A 21,868-nucleotide genomic window follows, 5' to 3' on the forward strand; every position below is an offset into this window, starting at 1 on the left:
CGGCGTAATTTTAAGATTTTTTTCTTATGCCCAAAATTAAAACCTCGATAACTTTTTCGCGCATCAACCAAAAATTTGATCGCGAACGGTTTCGGAGTCAGAACATTTTTCTCAATATGTGTACCAAAAATCATTGATGTGCCACAAAAACAAAAAAAGCTGATTTTTTGAAAATGGAATATTAAAAAATTGGCAATATTGCCCATATATACTTTATAGGGTCGGAAATGAACATTTCGGTGAGTTACAAATGGAATGACAAAAATGAAAAGTTTGCAATGTCAGCATTATTTAAACAGATCAAATAAATCCAAAAATCTTCAATTTTTCTCATTTACTTTAATAATTTCCGAGTAATAATTGGGTGAACCTCGGCTTCAACTATTTTAAACCAGTAAGGAAAGTAGTAAAGTCGGACAAGGCCGACTATATGATACTCTTCACCACTTTGGGTATATTCAACAGTTGAATCCTAACAGACGTCGCCAAATTTCGTGCAAACCGAAAGATATTAAACATATATGGGAGTTATATCTAAATGTGAACCGATTTTCACGAAACTTAACACACATCATTCTAGACCTAATTTATTACGCTGTGCCAAATTTCGTGCAAATCGAGAGATATATAGAGACTTTGGTACACCATTTACATTGAATCGGACGAAAATATATATATATATAGAGAGATTTAATGTAAATGGTGCACCAAATTTACATTAAATCGAACGAAAATATATATATGGGAACTATATCTAAATCTGAACCGATTTTTCCCAATTTCAATAGGGTTTGTCCTTGGGCCAAATTAGTGACCTATGCCAAATTTCATCCAATTCGGATTATAAATGCGACCTGGACGGACATGCGTACATCGACTCAGAAAGTGATTGTACCACAGTGTGGTGAAGGGTATAAAAATTGGCAATATTGCCTATATATTGAGTCTAAAATGGTTATTTCATGAAGTTACACAGAAAGTGAAGAAATTAATAATATGGCCTCATCCATACACAAACAAATATACAAACTTAAATTTATATTTTTGTTTACTATAAAAAAGTCACTGAAATATGAAACCGCAAATATCAATCGTCTGAATGTCTTCTTTTAAAATTAAATAAAAACAAAGACATACATACATATAACATTTATTTTAGCTCTTTCTCTTTCTGTTATATGCCAAATTGATATGTTAATTTATTCCAATCGCAAATAAAACACTTATTAATGATTATTGGATCTGTTGTTAAAGTGAATTTGTTTATAAATTTATGTAAGTAAAACTGAAAAGGAAGACATCGACTACGTTTTACACTCCCGTCAAATGTATTTCACTCGCGGAATACTATATGTATATGGTAAAAATGTGGTAAACATATTATTTTGTGCTGCATTTGAATTAAATAGAATAGAATAGAAAAATGTTGAACTTTTTTTGGGGAGGCACTGAAAGGAGTGCATATAATTACGGACTCAAGAAGGTTTTCCAAAAGTATTACATTGTGCAGAGTTTTGAACAGATCGCATACTTCGTCCCCAATATAAAATATTTACAAATTTTTAAAATTGTTACCCTTAATGGGGGAGGTACCAGAAGGAATGGATCAATAATCTCTAGCGAATGGATAAAAGATTTGCCTCTACTTATAAACAAATTAATATTTTTTTAAACATAGATTTACCGTCCCGCCTTTTTAGGCAATTTATATGTCTGTAGAGGGGCATTTCGACTCATAAAAGGATAAAACCCCTGAAATTATATTGCCTGACCAATCCGAACTTAACACATTTTTACTGTATTTATTCAATATCATAAATTCTCTATTGTAGTAAACTTTAGTACATGCTTGCAGTTTCTGGAACTGGCTTATGATTTTTACTTATTTCAAAATCTTTTTGTCTTTTATATTCATGTCGGTCTGCCTTACCACTCTGTAGGGTATGGTTAATTTTGCAATATTATGTAGCGTTAGAAATCTAATCTCATTAACAATTTCTGTATACGCTCAGACAAATAACAAATGTTTCACATGATCTGTGATGTGAATCCCCAAACCGGGGGAAAAATACACAAAAGAAAACAAAAACAACTCAAAACAACAAATGTATCCACCCAAACAGGCACCTCTCCCGGCAAGAAAGTGAAGAAGAAATTGACAAAATAGAAAAACAAATTTTGTGGTAGCGGCATTTGAAACCAGTTTACGATTTCATTGTTGTCTGTTATTGTTTTGTTTGTTCGTTTTTTTTTTTTGCGTGGTCATCAATATTCGAATTTTTAATAATTGAGTTGACCACAAAAGCCATCACATTAAACGATGGTATTATTCATTCGACTGGAAAGCAGGTTCAGCACATGACCGACTGACTGTTTACTCGAAAAGCGCGAAATATAAGTGAATAATTTGTTTTGGGAATTCTAGTTTTTGAGTGTTCGAGTATTTTTGTTGTTTTGCCACAGAAATATGAATTGAATGACATTTCTCCTGAGTATTGTTTAGAATCAAATCGCAAACCGCAAAATATTACTTTTGAATTGTTTTCTGATTTTAATGTTTTTTCTTTAAGAAAGTTCGCGAAAAGGATTGGAATATTTACATATTTGTATTTAACAGCAAAAGACAGCCTTTAATTTTATTTTAATATACATTTTAATATTTATTCATTTGTTGTGAACATATCATATGATTGTGTGTCCTAAGAGTTTGTACCACCTTGAAATATTGGTACTAGTCCCACATTTAAGAATACCGACGACGTGTCCGACTGTTTGACAATTGTAAATTGTAATCAAAGTACGTATTTCAATTATGGACCAATCATCGCGAAGTTGTTCACAATGAAAGGTGTTCAGTATGTTTTAATAATGATTGATCAACTTTATGGAACAAGACTTTTGTGTGCAATATGAAAACATGTCGCCAAGGTTCGGCATTTACCTTTGTAGAAGTGCAAATTCAAACGTCATTATTTGAATAAGGAATTCATATTCTCAAACGTGTTATCGTTTTATCCTTTTTTGCAACACCTCGAAGTAAAATAAATCGCAATATTTAAGACCTCTGAAATTTGCTAATGCTTTCAGAATATTTGGTATTGCAAATGACATATGCAGAATCAGTAGCAGGTTAAAATTCTGGGTTTTTAGGCAGACATGCAAAAATTCAAACTAAAAGCTGTATCTAAATCTGATTCGATTTTCACGAAACTTAACACACATCATTCTAGACTTAATAAAGTACGATATGCCATATATTTCGCACCATTTGCAAAACGAGAAAATATATATATATAGAACCGGAACCTTAACACTCATCGTTCTAGACTTAATTCAGTACGACGTGCCAAATTTCATGCAAATCGATTGATATATGGGGACTTTAGAGCACTATTTACATTAAATCGGACGAAAATATATGGGAGCTATATCGAAATCGGAACCCATTTTCACGAAATTTAACACACATCGTTCTAGACTTAATTCAGTAAGCTCTGCCAAATTTCGTGCAAATCGAAAGATATATAGGAACTTTCGTACACCATTTACATTACATCAGACGAAAATATATATGGGAGCTATATCTAAATCTGAACCGATTTTCACACATAATTCTAGACTTAATTCAGTACATTATGCCAAATTTCGTGCAAATCGAAAGATACATAGGTACTTTGGTGCACCATTTACATTAAAACGAACGAAAAAATATATGGGAGCAATATCTAAATCTGAACCGATTTTTCTCAATTTCAATAAGTTTCGTCCTTGAGCCAAATAAATTAGCTGTGCCAAATTTCATTCAATTTGAAACATAAATGCAATGTAATTTTTTTACAATTTAACATGGACAGACTGACAGACGGGCGGACATGCAAATCGACTCAAAAACTGATTCTATGCATATTCTCAAGAGGAACCATGTGTCTATCTCGTTTCCGTTTGCCTGTTACAAATATATGCACAAAGACATAATGCACTCTATCACAATGTGGTGAAGGGTATTTAAAATGTTGACCCGTTGTGAGTGAGGTACCAAAAATAGTGTACCGATGGATCTACGATAAGTAAACATATTATAAGTTTGTATTAAGTCGGACATTCCTCCATCCGCTTGATAGCAATTACTATTTTGACACTATTTGGAGAAGGTACCGGAAGGAGTGGAACAATGAGCCCCATTTAGATATTCCGTTCGCGTCATATGACATTTACAAATTTTCAAAATGTTGACTCTTAGTGGGGGAGGTACTAGAAGGGATGGACCGATAAGCCACATTTTGCGTAGCAAAGTCTACATATACGCAGATTAGCCTTGACGTTGAGGGTATAATAAACGTCGACTTTTTAACACTTGGAATATAATAGTATCATCCAAGTCTATGCATTTTGCAGCCCAATATTACGACTTCTTTTTTGCAAAGTTAATTGACCATATGTTTTAGGTCTACTAATTTTATTTGGTCCTCCTTTAAATTTGTTTTCGCAAATCTACATGCATTTATCTTTATATTATGAACCCGTTTTATTGTCTTAACACTCGTATATAAAAATACTTTCGCCATATCACAAACATTTTGCAGCTACAATGAATTTTGCAACAAAAGTGAGAGAATCTATTATCAAAAATTAAATAAAAAACATCAATTTGTTTCATTATTTGACTTGTGGTCGTCTTTTATTTGTCTGAAGACAATACAAACAAAAGTTTGTTTCTTAAGTCTTTTGTTATGACGTATTGTTTTTTTTTCTTATTTGTGCAACAATTTAAATTAGGAGATTATCATAAATATGCAAATTTTTTATTCAAAAATATATACAGATCAGATGTGCTTGCATCAGAAGTAAAACGTATTTACGAAGGCGGTTCGGAAATTTCTTAGCCTATCAATGAAAGGGAATAGTTAGTTTTTCAATTGCATCCTTATTTGAGGTAAAACGCTTGTCAGCAAGGAATTTTTTTGAGATTTGGGAAAAAGTAAGTCACTGGAACCTAAATCAGAAGAATAAGGTGGTCAAGGTTGCAATAGTACTCTGAATTTATTGTTTACCCTTTTGCAGATAGCCAATCAATAAAATACCTAGTCCCAAAAAAACCGTTGTCATAACCTTACCACCCGATTGAATTGTTTTTGCCTTCTTTGGGACACTTCCTCCAGCTTCAGTCCATTGTTTGGATTGTCCTTTTGTCTCTGAATAAAGTCAGGGATCCACGTCTCATCAACAGTTATGAAACAACGCTTAAAATCCATTTTATTTCGCTTAAAACAATCATCATGAATTTCTTGCCCCGATAAACCTTTTTTATATAAATATTTCATGACAGCACGCATTTCTAATTTTTCAATTTAAAAAAATTTCGGATGTGTCTTTTTGAACACCTGTTTTTTATATGAAGGAGTTGTCAGATCGAAACAAAATGTAACATGTGTCCATAATAGAGATGGAAGTTTCCAAAACACTTAATTTTTTTCTGTTTATGTTGCGCCTTTTGTGCTAGTCTAAGAGGTTTCCTAACTATCCTCGTATAATTGGAAAGCTAAAATTTTAAAGACGAAATCTGAGAACTTCAAGTCAATCAGCCTTATGGCTAATGAGGGTATATACACTTTGGTACGGCAGACAACTTTGCGTCGATTTACAAATGTCCGTCCGTTCATTTGTCTGGCCGACTGATGCGCATGATAACTTCGAAGGGAGTAATCGATTTCATCCGAAATTTGAATATCGTAATATTTCTTCCAAACTTACTTCAAGTTCGAATTTCGGTCCACTTCTTTTAGTACCTCCCCAACCAAATGATCAACATTTAAAAAAAATAATTTTATAATAGCATGCGATCGGACTATCCGATTCGAACCAAACTTTTTACAATCTATATATCCAAGATGGGACCCATTGGTCGACTTCTTCTGGTACCTCTCCTATAAAGGGCATAATTTGTCAATGTATATAAATTAAATATTAGGCGAAAGAAATGTACACCACCTATTATCTTTACCAAGCCAATTGTTATGATTGCTCTAGTAATTCGCACCTACAATAAAAAAGGAAAACTAGTAATGAATTAAAAATAGTGTTATTTTCGGCAGGGTAGAATCATTTTATACCCTTCAGAGGTTTAATTATTGTTCTATGAAATAAAAAACAAATATTGCATGTAAAGAAAAAACGTTTTCATTTCAAATTTTTAGAGAGCCTGAATTGAGCAACATAATGAGATAAATAACTGACTAAATAAGAGAAAAAAAGAAAACGAAGATAATAACTATAATTTTTAAACGAAATGGCTATTTTAATATATAAATTTTGGATCCTAACCTAGTTTTTCATGACTATATTTTCGACCAAGAAATAAGAATTCTAAACATGTTTATTTTGAATATGCAACTTTTCCAGTATAAAAATACTCATTTTATTTATTTATTTTTTCTATAAAAAGGCTAAAGGTCAATTATAAATATGTGTGTAACATATTGACCGACATATACTAACAGTGTTTTGAATCTATATTATACCCCATATTAATTATAGACCAGTCTTGTTACCTTTTGCTCCTTACAATCAAATCGATAAATACACAATACACCTAATTCTGTTTTTACACGATAGAATGGTTCCCGAGAAATTCATGTAAAAAAAGGTACTGGCCAAGTACACACCAGAATTACATAAAATGTTGCCATATTAGAAATTCATGCCATGCAGGGTTGTTACTCTTATTAAGGCAGGGATGTTTGAGCAAAAGCATTCCAGAATTTTCTTCAATAAGTAAATAGTTCATGTAAAAAAAGTAATTTTGTTTTTTTTTTTTTTTTTGTATTCGTGTTATTTCAAATTATGTCGTGTAAAAATAGACTATTGGATGTTGTATATACAACAGCCAATAACTTTAACTTTAAATAACTAAAAAAATTCCTATAATCAAATATGAAAAATAATTTGAATAATCTTCAAAACTTGTGCGTAATTCGGCGACCTCCGCAAATCATAGGTTGAGGGTATATATGTCGACAACACCGACTGACACTTTTTTAATTGTTTTTTTTTTATGCATCAGTTTTTGAGATTTATGCATGTCCATCAGTTGATGTAAAATTGTAAAAAAGCACAAGTTGGATGTATGATCAGATTTGAATGAAAATTGGTGCAGTTCGTTTATTTGGCCCAAGGACAAACCCTATTGAAATTGGTGAAAATCAGTTCAGATTTAGATATAGCTTTCATTTATAATTTCGTCGAATTTTAGGTATAGATGCTTCACACTCGCAATTTTTATCAAATTGATACAAAATTTCGCACACCGTAAAAATGGAGCCTAAAATAACGTTTTTGAGTTTTGTAGAAATTGGTGCAGATTGGTACAGGCATAACTCCCATATATATTATCGATCGACTTCAATTAATTGTGATGCAAATAGTCAACGGATGTCCGATTAATGTTAAATTAATATTACACAGGGCGCTGTGGTGTAGAATATCGAATAGCTTTTGTCATATATGCTTTAAATCGATTTACAAAATTGTGTCCCATTGTACGACTGTAAATCTGCACAAATGAAATAAAATTTAGCATAGATTGCAGAATGACATGTACATAGATTGATTTTAGTATTTAACTTCGTGCAATTTCATGTCAATGGCCCTTCAAAAATGAGACGTCTGTTAAGGCCCATCTATTGAATGTGCTGAAGAGTATCATATAGTCGGCCCCTCCGACTTTACTACTTTCCTTACGGGTTTTTAAGATAACGTAGTCTCCTAAAAGATATTCAAGAGACTAGCATTACACGGTCATGCTTATGAAGGTATTATAGCTGTTCCCAGTTTTGGGTTATCAATCGAACACAATTTTTATATCCTACACGACTATGGTGTAAGGTATTATAGCTTTATGTGTGGTTTTAGAGTTTTTTTTTACGCTAAATATTGGCCCTAGACTCACCTTTAAGTATATCGATATATCGATTATGTGAATCAATTTAGTCATGTTTGACCTTCCGCCTGGCCACAATATTTTGGACCAATATGCACAAAATATTGCATGTAGATTCAGTTCTGGCCAAAAACGACCCCGAAATCACACGACTGTTTTTTCCAACCGAACTGGTTGTTATTTTGTATTATGAGTTTTCATTGAATAACACATATCCGTAACAAAAATTATTAATATTGAACCAAGTTTCAGGGTAGGCCCCATATGACGTTGCCCCCATTACTCGTTATTTTGGGGGATTTTGGACAGGTTTTCCAACCGAACTGGCTGTTATTTGGTGTTTTGTATTCACATTGGTTGTCCAATCTCACTACCAAAAAATATCAATATAGATCTCCGTTTTATTATGGTCAAACTTTTAGATGTTTTGAGAATTTTGATCATCTTCAAGGCCCTTTGATAACATGAGTTTTCTCTTAGAAGCCCACATTAGTTCTAGATACATATTTGATTGTCATCCTCATGGTGAAGTGTATAAAAAGTTGGGCCGGGTCGTTTTTACTTATTTAGATATTTTAATTTTGCTTTCCACAAACTTAACGCCGATTATAGAAATTGTATTATTTCATGCCGATTTCTCTCCTATAATCATTCCTTACCGGTATAGCTCAGATTTAGGTTTCCTATTATGCTCCTGGAAAATGTCCGTCTCAGATTATGTTCTCCGGGTGGAATTAAACAAGTCCCAATATTGGCCCGGGTATTTTTTTTTTTTTTCAATGAAATTGAATATAATGTAGCATAACTGTATCTGAATGTTTCTCTAAAATATTTATTTTAATTTTGGTAGATTGATTGCAATTCCAATTTATTTGTGGAATCCTGGCTGTGAACGGTTTGTCATGGAAAAGAATTATATTTTTTTAATATTAACATTGGAATATAAACTTAAAAAATAAAAAATTAAATATTTTAAAAATATACAATTTGAATATTCGCTTTTTCAAAATAAATATGTTACTCCACGATATTTGGCAGGACTTTTATTCCAGTGAGTGTGTTTGGAATGAACAACTTTAAGCTCCATTTGAAATATTGCGAAAATTATTTATGTAATACCTAGCATTGTGTTTTAATCTATTCAAAACTAAACATTATCAAAAAAAAAACAACTTCATATTTCTTTACAATACTTGTATTTAACAAGAGATGAACAGGTTTTTGCCAACTATTAACTATGGAAATTTTCATATTAGCAAAATATATATGTTAATAATTTAAACTCACAAATACACACACAGTTGTCAAAAGATTTGATGTGAATTGGCGATTGGTGATAATAAAATAATATTTTACCCACAAGCCATTCTTCTGTTAAGTTTGTCAACCCTTTGTTAGCCATTCAACAACCATTTAACTATGAAAACTATTGCGTATTCACCGTTTGAACAATATGTTGTTTGTCCCAACGTGAATCGATATAAAATTGCAAAGCAGCGACCAGGGCAGACAGATTCGAACTCTCGCCACAAGTCTTAGAGGTTTCATATTCAGTTCACAAAATGAAATCGTTCGTTATCGTTGCCCTTTGCCTTTGCGTGGCCTACAACAGCTGGGCTTTGCCCATTGACAGTGAAACTCAAATCGCTTTGGAGGCTGTAGATGCTGCCACATCTGGAGATTCGGATATTGAGCACGTCCGACAAGCTCGTCAATATTATGGCGGTTATGGATTCGGCGGAATAGGTTATCCAGCCTATGGTGGTTATGGTGGTCTTGGTTATGGTGGCATTGGCTACGGTGGATATCCAGCCTATGGAGGTTACCAAATTGGTGGTTTTGGTGGCGGTATTGCCAACGCCTATTCGTCGGCATATTCTTCAGCTGGCGCCGGTTTCTTTAAGTAATTTAAGTGATAAAAAAAGAATAAAATAAATATTATTTAATTTAATTTATTTAAACCAAAAAATATTTTTTTAATAAAAAAGATACAACGTGTGTAATTCGCATAAATTCCGTACTTACAATGTATTTGGAAACTTTGGATGTGATTCTAAAATGTGCGAAATTTTACTAAATTAGTCTTGAGTCTAATAGGTGCATACACATATCAGCGATCAAGTATATGCCTTATCGAAATATCGATGTTTCAAACAATTTAGTACGGTTTCAATACAAAATTTATACGTGGCAATATATCCGCATGTTCGAACACTCAACGAACTCTTTATATATTCCACCAAGAGATAGCATTAAAAATACCAAAAATCGGTTAGGGTCTTATATGTAGGCTATGTCCAAGCATGGACCTTGGAGGAAAATGTTCCTATGAAAAAAAAAAACAAATAAAAACGTCGTTATGTTTATGCCCTCCCACCACTGTAAATTTTTGGATTTGATACCCAATGTTGATAATTCATGGCGAGAATATGTGATACCCAATGATAATTCAAAATACCAAACTATAGCCTATAAGATACCGCTACATTTCGGCTATCATTAAAAATTGTCCAATTCGTATGAAAAAAGTGTCCGAACATCGTAAATCAACTAGATTTGTGAGGTACCGTTATCAATTTTTTGATAATTATCGGGAAATTCCAAAAAAATATGATAGAGGTGCTAAAAATAAAAAAACACGTGTATCGGCGTTTTGAAAGCTTACGTCGGGAGTAACCTAAAAAGGCTTGGTAATCTTTTCTCGAGGTGAGGTTTTGGTTGATTTGCTATTTGGTCAGACCACCTTCACCGTGTAAAATATGTGATGTTCTGCATTCAATAATGGCCTCAAGAGCGACTAGAAAATCTGACAAAATTAAAGTTTTCGGTTTATTGCGCCCCCCCTCAATATCATCTCAACTTTACCGAATATTATAGACGTTCATGTAAAATCTCATAGCGATCAGCGCGACATTTCCCCCATTTAGTGGAGGTCATATTAATTCTAAACAATATAATAACACATAGAAACCTTTAAATATTTACGCATAGCTCTCACATCCGAGTACATACAACAATATAATTGTTATCAATCAAGTCCTCGGGTCTATATACGCCCCGGAATACAAATGTTGTAATTTTTTACCCACAAGTATGGGTCCATTTTACCCGCTAAATATTGGCCGATTATAACGAAAAGAGCCAACTTATTCCTTGGCAAGATTCCCTTTTCCATATATAATTTCGTCATGTTCGGGTCGTAATTGTGGCCTCTAGAGCGTACGAAAAACCGACAACAAAATAGTTTTTGGTTTCATCCCCTAATTATTAACGGATCATTACCATTACACTGCATTTTGGGACTATTGGTCCATAACTGTGGCCTGTAGCGTGTTTACAAATTATACTGACAGACAGACACATGCTAGATCTTAAAGGTGGCGTTACAAACTCTTGGGGCTGCACAAAGCTATAATACCCTGACAATATTGTTGTGTAGGGTATACAAAAATTCGGATTAACATTTTTCGAAATCCTTGCACTTTAGCTATATGTTGTCTTTGGCAATATTACTGATACACGTGTGAGGAATATTTTTGTCTTATACGTTAACCCTCTGAAGAGGTATTTTCGGTCCCCTTTTCCGAGTAATCCAGGTCAGAATGTTCTACAAAAAAGTTTCACGTTCAGATAGATTTTTGAGTTTTTGTATATTTTCAGACATAAAATACCTAAAATGAAAGGATTTTGTATAATCTTAACACGAATATTTTCCAATGTCTTGGATATGGGAAATATTGTCACGCCTTTCTAGATTACCTTCCGACGTATAAAATGCCGATAAAAGTGTATAATTTTGTAAGCACTATTTTTTAGCGACTACGATTATGGTCGTTGTCCATACTATTCATTCTACTCTGAATTTGGACCTGAGTAAATATTATTGCTACGAATTCATATATCTGATCCATAAATTATAAAATAAATTAAATAGTTCGAAATAAATCTAAATCATCTGTCGATGACTCTTACTGATAATTCTTTCCTACCTAAGCGAAACTTTGACTCCAGACGTGAATAATTTTTTATTTGATTTCTAGGAATAAACCTTTAAATTGGACAATGCTACAATTGGGTTATTTCTATTTCGATTGCGATACATGTCTGTTGGCTCAAGTCCATCGTTACAGTCGTTTAAGAAAATTCTTTCAATTATTGTTATTGATATTAAACATCGGGCGATGTATAAAGAGCAGAATTAACAAAAGTAGTTTGTTTTGTTGCAAAGTCATTAACTAGATTCCATTACGTTCTTCTCAAATGTTATGTGTATTGAAATTGAATTCTAGCTAAATAGATTTTCGAATGCCAAACGTTTTTGAAAGAAAAAAAAATAAAATCCGATTATAAGTGAAACAACAAAAAACTTTTATTACTTGGGTGGATTATTTTTTTTTTTTTTAATGTATAATATTTATTTACGTAAACAATATGTTTAATATACATGTAGACTTGAATAGAAAACACAAATATTCACCTTAACGAAAACAGAACAATGTTCTTTTTTGTTCTTGACACAGAGATTTTTAACACTCTTTCGTTTGGCACTGATTATTTTATAAGAATTTCGTAATATTTCGGAAATATTGAAAATTATGTACGTGGAATGCGATGCAAACTGTCATTATACCCTACACAACTATGTTGTAATAGTATTATTACTTTGCGTAGCCACAAGAATTTTTAACACCGTGAAATATTTGTCCTAGATCCCCCCTTTAGTATATTTCTACTATTATATCACGACTATTTGAGTCGATCTAGACATGGACAGGCAGACTGTTCATTATAATTTGTAAACACTGTTCAGGCCACATTTATGGGTCAATCGTTTATATTTAGGGAAAGGAATGAATCAAAAACTTATTTTTTGCCTGTTTTTGGTCGCTCTAGAAGGTATTATTATGACGCGAACACTAGGAAATTTTACACAGAGAAGATCCCCTTCTCCATGAAATAAGCATGACCCTTCTTATGATAATCGGCCAATATTTAGTTGGTTGGATGGCATTTACCGGATATGACGATGTATGTACTCGAATGTGGGAGTTATACGTAAATATGTATAGGGGTCTACGAATTCTGACATTGTTAGTCTTACGATTGTTTGCCTGAAGCCTTGTTGTATCAAGATACCAAGATTTGGTGTTACGCGGCGACCTTGCATTATCAATTCAAGCATGTTATATCCAAAAACGGCCGTTTTTGGACGACCATCGTTTTTGATCGAGCATTGGCCACCACTGAATTTATTAAGATTTGTTGTTTGGCATTCCGCATTTTTGGAGGACGAAAAACATATTACCAAGAAATTTGTATGTATCCCCAATATAAAGGAAATTTTTCCTATCAAAGTGTTCAAATGTTGTAATTTATCCATATAATAGTTCCGTCCCATTATCGATATATTTAAAGTCTAGACCAAAATTCTAACCAATTTTGGGGTCCCGCGTTCTTGAAGGGTCAAAAACATATTACTTACTACTTACATAGCTGGCTTTAGACAGAATATTTCATAAGCAGAACCTAAGATAGATTTCCAGACGTGTGGATATTGTGCACAGTTTTTCCAATTTGAAAGACTACACTTTGATATGTCATCCTCGACTTGATCTTTCCATGGAATTCGTGGCCGTCCCCTTCGGCGTGAACCATCAGTGTGCTCGTTTGTTTGTGCTTTTTGAGCTGGGACACCCTAATCCATTCGGACAACATGACTAAGCCACCGTAGTCGCTGCAGCTCGATACGTCTGACTATGGCGATGTCTGTGTATAGATGGTAAAGCTCTTGGTTATTCGACGCCGTTATTCACCGTCGACGCAGATCGGCCAGTAGATCTTTCGGATATGTTTTCTCTGAAACACTCCAAGAGCTACCTCCACTGCTTATGCTTCTTATCCATACACAAGCGTCTTGTAGAGTCTGAGTTTGGTCTGGCGAGAAGTGGGCTCGTTTTTGAATTGCTTACTTAAACCATGGTAGCGTCTGTTGGCCAGCACTTTTCTTGTCTGAATTTCAAAACTGATGGCATTCGTTTTATTATGGCGCACTTTGTCGCTAGTTCATAGCAACTGCGGCCAAAAATAGAAGGAGTTATCGTAGATGGACGTATTGGCCTAAAGAGCAACTGACAAAAAATTGGATAGATCGGACCAAGTTTTGGTATACCTCCCATATAGTGGGTCTTGAGAATTTTACCCTTTTTGGCCTATAAAATATTTAATCTTCAACCAAAGTCTATGAAAATTGGCAATTTTTATCTACTTATGCCTGTAAAGCAACTGACAAAAAAAACTAGATAGATCGGACCAAGATTTGCTATACCACCCATATAGTGGTTCTTGAGAATTTCACCTTTTTGGACTATAAAATCTTTAATTTTCAACCAAATTCAACGAAAATTGGCAATAGATCGGACCAATATTTGGTATACGTCCCACACAAAGGGTCTTGAAAAATTCGCATTTTGTGCCTATAAAATCGTTAATATTCAGATTCGATGAAAATTGACAGTTTACTTTAAACTTGGTTTAGTTGTTAGCTAACGTTTCAGAACACTTACCATACAAAGGACCCTGAATAAGTAATTATATTCCTAAATAAGTAACTATTCTATGACTCCAAAGGTAAAGTACTGTACAATACATCTCCAATGTCATGTAAGAAAAAATTTCTATATGAACTTTCCATAAAGGCAAAGCAAGTGCGCCACCTAAATTTAGACTATAAATTTTCTAAAGAAGAACTAAATAATGCGTTAAATTAGTATAATCTTCAAGCTGACCAAATCAAATTCAAAAGCAAATATTTAAAAGCAAAATTTTAATACAAATTCGACAATATTTCCGCTACCGATAACATTATTTTCAAATTAATTGTATCATTACTATGTTATCTCTTCTTTTCCGCAGCTAAATTTTTTTACACGTTGAAGAATACCCTTTTCACAACTCAAATAAAAAAGATTTAGGACGAAATCTTTTTAAACTTTTTTGTTCTACTCCACTAATTTAAAAATTTGCTTTACAAATTATATGAACTAAGTAGTACAGGCGTGGATAGCTTTAAACTCCATATTGTCTCTATTTACATAAAAACAACAGTGGATCCTAGTTTTTAACATCCCAAGCAACCGAAATAAGCACTTTTATAATAACCGTTAATTTAAATATTCCAAGATTTTAGCATCAGAAAAATGTACCCATTTTTCGAAAAAATTGTGCAAAAAACAGTTTGCCAACAATTATCAGATTTGAACCCTTGTTTAGACAAAATTCTACTTGGAGTGTTTTCAATCAATTCTCATCAATAAATTTGTCCTCCGAGGAAGTTGGTTTTGATCATTTTTGGCCGCGGTCGTGACACTGTGTGGCGGTACCAAGGTATATAAAGTCTTTAACTACCTCGAAGCTGTAGTTCTCAAGTTCCACAATTGGCCCGAGTCTACTGGACGTCTTGCGCGTTGATACCATCAGCCTTTGCCTCTCGTATGACCTTTTCCAGCAGGATGTCTGAATCCTCGTTCGGAATTTGAAGGCTCCAAGAGGTCCTTTCCGACTTTACTGCTGACCTTGTACCAGTTAAATTTATCCAGTTAGCCGTATTAATTTTACAGGAATGCGGAACGCAGACATGGCTTTAAACACATCTCTTCTTTTCTCCCGATAATTCTCTCTGGCATTACGTGTTGCTACTGTCTGCAGGGTAGCATTACGGCACTACTGATCGTACCACGGGTTTCTTGATGGTGGCCTTTGGTACTCAATTGTTCCTTTTGCTGCAGTTTGTAGGGAGTGGGCAATTCCTTGCCATTGTGCTTCTATATTTTTATGTGGACTAGGAGTACTTTCGACTAGCAAGTGGGTAAGTTAAGCGGAATAGGCCTATGCTATCTATTGTGTTTGCAGCATTTCTATGTTGAGTTTCCGTGTTACATTAGTTTGCACCTTTGCAGCTACATTAAGACGAGTGCGAACCATGGCTGCTACAAGGTAATGGTCCGAATTGATATTCCCTCCTCGGATCGATCGAACGTCTAAAACACTGGATGAATGCCTTCCGTTTATCTCGACGTGATCAATTTGATTTCTAGTTGTTTGATCGGGAGAAATCCAGATGGACTTGTATATATCGACTATAACTACCAAATAATACTGATGTAGAACAACTTCGCTTTTATTCGAATTATAGCAATTCTCCTGTTAACCATAAATCCACAGCCAAATTCATTTCGCGCTTCACGCAGGTGTTATACATACATGTAATATGTAAACATATTCGTAAAGAAATTTTTCATATAGGCATGAGTTAGCCCCAATATAAAGTTTCCTACTTCCCAACGATTGGATCGGTCAATCATCTTTGGTCGACTGTGCTTTGACTTCTGAGTAAAAATATACAAAAGTTTCATTCCATGATGTATGTGTATATTCCGGGAAGGCATAATCCGGTATAGTTACCAATATGATCGATTGCTTATACGAAATGCCGATTAATTGAAACTAATGATTATAAACTAATATTTCGGATGAGTTTCCAAACACTCTACTTACTTCGCTTAATAGAAGCGAGCGCCATTTAAGAGAAAAACTATTATATTTGTTATGTCGGCGAAATAATCATTTAGAGCCGGATTCATTAAATCCTTTTATGAGCAACCCACAAAATTATATTGGACATTTTTCGAATCATTCAAGCAAATTTTCAAAGAGTAATATGCATTTCATATTTTATTCATTTCAGTTTTTTTCGTTTAAGTGCTACGAGTTTTGCTTATCCGAAGACCTTTGAATTAAAAATTCCACATACGGAAAAATTACGAGATTTCCCTCAACCGAATTCCACGGTATGTAAAGAGGACTTGTGTAGCTTTACAATGACATCAACGGCATTTTGTGGGTTTTATTTATGGCTGTTAATCGTTACTCGTCGAATTCGAAAATAGTTTTAAAATAAAAATTTTCCTGCCATAAAGTAATATTATGGATCTAATATGCACCATTTTCCATTGCGTTTCTAAAGAAATGACATGATTTTTTTTAATCTATTCATAGTTTCAAGGGACATCCCCCTTCAAACGAAAGAAATGGAATAACTTTCATCCGATACATATGTACATAAATATGTCAAACACATCATCATCATCGTATGACGGTTATTAATTTTGATTATGTTGAGTGTTAACGTTTTCAGTTCCTCTTTAAATGCTGAAATCCATTTCCAAACAACGTCAATTTCCATATTTCCTATTGTATTTACAATAATAATAAAACTAAACTCATGTTGTGGAAATATTAATGTATTTGAAAATCTGGCAAAGGCCACAATAATAAAGTTGAAAAAAAAGAATAACAAAAAAGGTTATTCTCATTTGTCAAAGAAATTCCCCGTTTAAAATTCAGCATAATTATTTAAATAAATAGTCTACACCATTCACAGACGTAAAGTCAATTAAAATGTATAGAAATCCCCAGATGACTAATGTTAGAATGTTTACAAAAGGCAAAATAAGTCAAGCATAGTTTCGAAAGATCATCTAGAGTTGCCATTTTACAGGAAGATTTTTTTGTCTAGAAAGTTGCTTTCGTTCGGCGGTATGAGAATCAAATATGTGGAAATATCAAGTCAAACGGGTAAAAATGTGTCAGTCGATGTTGCCGACACATTTATACCCTCAGCCTATGTATTGTGGAAATCTATGAAACTGAACACAGGTTTTATTATTCGATTTATATAAGGTATACATTTATATCAAAGGGTTGATCATCTGTGGAAGGTATATATATAGACTCCATCTTCGGATTTGATTTTGGTGTAGTGATTGTACAAATTTTAGCTTGTGTAAAGTACAAATCGTACAGCTCGTTCGCATGACAGACCAGAGGAACCCACATTTGTAAATCGACTCCAAATTATCTGAAACGGAAGTTGTCCAAAGAAAGCGAATAACAAAACCTGTACGTAATTCCGAAGACTTTCGCAAACCACAGGATAAGGGTATATATCTGTCGGCAACACCGACTGGCAGTTTTTTACTTTTTTTTATAGAATCACCCAATTATTAAGATTGTATCTAATCTTAAAATATAATACTTTGAGGTTGCAAATAAGTCATAACCCTAGTATCCTCACCCTCTTTAGCAATAAGGCTGAAGGAAAATAAAAGCGTTAAGTTCGGCGGACTGAACATGTTATACCCTCCGACTTGGAATAAATCTGGGAAGTGTGGGTATGCCGAGAAAGTTTTACAAGAACATCCTCATACCTGGGCTGGGTTTCGTACAAGAACGGAACGAAAAGTGCTAAAAAATTTATATTCCAATGATGGATTATAGGATAGATATGTTAAACGGTATTTTAGAAATTCGAACTATACGTATGTTAAAAGTACTAAAATATACTAAATTTTGTACAATTTCGTAGCATGTGAACGGGCAGAGCTAACCACTTGAAATTTGCAATACGAATCAAGGTTGAGAAGTAGGGTAGATATATGGAGGTGGTTTTAAAAGCGTTTACCCATGTATACGAAAATTACTAAACTGTACTAAATTTGGTACAAATTGAATTTGGAGAAACGTATGTAGGTGGAATCCTGAATTTGAAATTAACATTACCATCGGAGTGTATGATTGGGATATATACGCAGTTTTGAAAAATGTTTACTTATGTGTAACAAAACTGCTAAATCGTACTATAATTGAAACAATTTGGATTTGGGTGAACGGATAGACTTGGAATACTGACATTTGAAAATAAGATTACTGTTGGAGTATAGGATTGGGGTATTGATGTGAACTGGAATTCTAAATTCTGGAGCTGGAATTCTAAAATCGGGAAATAAGATTTCCCTTGATTGTATGATATAAGTAGTTTATGTGTACTAAATTTGGTACAGTTTGAATTTTGGCCTGGAATTCTATAAATTAGAATTAGGTTCAATATTGTGACAGGTTTGGGATATGCAGGAAGTTTTGGAAAAATTGTACTAATGTGTACTAAATGATACCAAATGTGGATTTGGCTGAACCGATAGAGCTGGAATGTTGACATTTGAAGTCAGGATTGGGCTATGTAGAAAGTTTAAGAAATTCATACTAATTTCTAACCAGCGATTGTGCTGGAATCCTGAAATATGGAAATATGAATATTTATCTTTTTTGGTAAGAAGATTTGTCACCCAAATGAGAAAAAAATGTAAAATTTAAGCCAATTCTAAAAAAACGTGTCCAAATTTTATATAAAATTTAACATACAGCGGAGTGTATAAAAACACGTTTAATACCGTCAACATATCTTAAATAGGCTATTACATCCATATTAGGGCTATTGCAAAAGGATACCCATTAAAATAAAAAATTGATGTTATTTAAATTAGTTGGCAACTCCACTAACATTGTTGACAATATACCTACATTTGTCATATATTTGAGGATAGTATAATGTGCGTATTTTTCCACATAATAGTAAGGTAAATTACTTATGACATCAAACATTTTTCATTTTGCGAAGTCGACGGTAGGCTACACTCTATAATTATTGAATTATATGGGAAGAGAAATGGGACAAGCCGACCTATTAAATTAGTTATATTTACTATGATTTCAAATTGTAATTTGAGGATCGATAAAAGTCCACTTGATTCCCATATATATGTTTAAATAGCTTACACACTTTCTGCCAAAACATCAAATATGGGAAGTGGTTTTAATTTAACATCAAATTAACTACCCACCTTTGTAATCAACTTTTGGGCTTTATAAGGGTTAACAGTTTTGCTTAGTAATGCTGATGCTGTGTGTGTTTGTTTTTGTTGGCCTGTTAACTGAGGGTGTTGTTTTTATTGATACGTCCATCAAAAGTTGACCGCTCATAATTGAAAACATCAAAACGATAAGTACAGTCAGTTCTGGATATTTGCATTTTATATATGAGAAATTTAAACGAGCAAAAATATGTTATTCATATGATTTTAAATATATGAAATAGGACTTCTGGGATATATGTTCATAATAAATTAGATTTTGAAGCACGTATTTTTTTAGTTATACATTTTGAATTCAATTTATTTAGAAGAAGTGCGAAATTTGATCAAAATGAAAAATTTGCTGTATATATCCAAACTAGAGATAATTAAAAACCAGTAAGGAAAGTAGTAAAGTCGGACGGGGCCGACTATATGATACCCTTCACCACTATGGGTATATTAAACAGGACTATTAACATGAAATGGATGGATGGATGAAATAAAATATGTGATATTTATCTAAATGTGAATCGACTTCGATCTATCCATAAACATGTCATTCGATTGTTACAATGGGACAAAAGTATGTAAATCGACTTCAAACAAATATCAATATTTCATCAATAGGTATGTACTTCTAGAAAACGGAACTACGTAATTCTATGTTCAATTTTGTAAGTTGTCCAAAGATGTCAATCTGACTAACATGAGGAGTTTGATGGCCAATTTACTTGAAATCGGGCGAAAATATATAGGTTATACTAATTTCAGAACGTTTTGTTCCTATCAGCCTATTGGTTCCTTGGTGCGTCAATTACTTCAAATCAATCTATAATAAAAGGGAGGTATATCTAAATCTGGACCGATTTTCACGAAACAAGGCAGACATCAATCTAGGCTCAATTCAGTACGTTATGCCAAATTTCGTGCAAATTGAAAGGTATATAGGGACTTTGAGGCACCATTTACATGAAATCTCAAAACTTGGCAGGCATCACTCTAGGATCAATTCAGTACGTTATGCCAAATTTCGTGCAAATCGAAGGATACATAGAGACTGTGGTACTCCATTTACATGAAATCGGGAAGCTATATCTAAATCAGGACCGATTTTCACGAAACTTGGCAGACATCATTCTAGACCTAAATGATTAGGCTGTACCAAATTTCGTGTAAATCGAAAGATATATAAGGACCGTACATTAAATCGGTTAAATATATATATGGGAGCTATATCTAAATCTGAACCGATTTTTCCCAATTTCAATAGGGTTCGTCCTTGGGCCGAATAAGTGACCTATGCCAAATTTCATCCAATTCGGATCATAAATGCGACCTGTACTTTGTTTACAATTTAACATGGACAGACAGACAGACGAACGGACGGACATGCATAAATCGACTTAGGAAGGAGTTTCCTTTTGTCTGTTACAAACATATGCACAAAGACATAACACATAGTGAAATCCGATGTATAATAATTTTGTCTGCAAGGTGTTTAATTAACACTTAACGGAGTCAACATAAAATTTGTTGATAATATGGTTAATTTATACTGCAATTCCTAAAAATGTACTGAATTTAAATATTATTATTTTTATATGAACTATAGGATTTTATTTAACATGCTTCGGAATGTCCGATTTGGGCCAAATATGCACCGTTTTGTTGTATGGGTTGTTGCCATTTTAAAGGTAACTTCATAATGCCTCTCTCATAGAAGTCGTGCTCCCTATTTGCACACAACTCTAGTAGTTGATTTTCACAATCCTCCCTAGATATCAATTTTTTATTTTTAAAGAAATTTTGCAATGCAAAAAGGAGTCACTGTAGATTTGTATGGCTTAGCGTTGTCCTGGTGAAACACGCCACCTCTCCTGTTGGGCAATTCTGACCGTTTCTGGTCAATTTCTATCTTCAAACTGTCAGCTTTTGACAGCAAAGATCAGAATTAAGCGTTTGGCTATATTGAAGCAACTCATAATAAATAATCCCCTTCCAGTCCCATCAAATGCATAGCAAAACTTTTCTGGCAGTTAGTCTTGGTTTGGCCACCGGTTGAGTAGCTTCACCGATCTTTGACCACCATCGTTTTCGCATAGGGTTATCGTATGTGATTCATTTCTCACCTCCAGTCACCATCCGTTTTAAGAAATTGGTCTCTCTCATTCAGTTTGGCCAAGGC

The 21,868-nt window shown here is 33.6% G+C and overlaps 1 protein-coding gene across 1 annotated transcript; it reads left to right on the forward strand.

Annotated features, from left to right (window-relative positions):
• The first annotated feature begins 9,498 nt into the window (after nt 1–9,498).
• LOC133326540 (uncharacterized) lies at nt 9,499–9,843 on the forward strand. The gene has a single exon (XM_061535168.1). The coding sequence runs from the start codon at nt 9,499–9,501 to the stop codon at nt 9,841–9,843; it is 345 nt and encodes a 114-aa protein (XP_061391152.1).
• The last annotated feature ends 12,025 nt before the right edge of the window (nt 9,844–21,868 follow it).

The sequence above is a fragment of the Musca vetustissima genome, unplaced genomic scaffold (assembly GCF_032173495.1).
Source record: "Musca vetustissima isolate MV318-11 ecotype Yass unplaced genomic scaffold, APGP_CSIRO_Mvet_v1 utg91239, whole genome shotgun sequence".
In the NCBI taxonomy this organism is placed as follows: Eukaryota; Metazoa; Arthropoda; class Insecta; order Diptera; family Muscidae; genus Musca; species Musca vetustissima.

Bases quoted from the DNA above. Each gene is read 5' to 3' on its own strand.
- LOC133326540 (XM_061535168.1), top strand. From the start codon at position 9,499: ATGAAATCGTTCGTTATCGTTGCCCTTTGCCTTTGCGTGGCCTACAAC.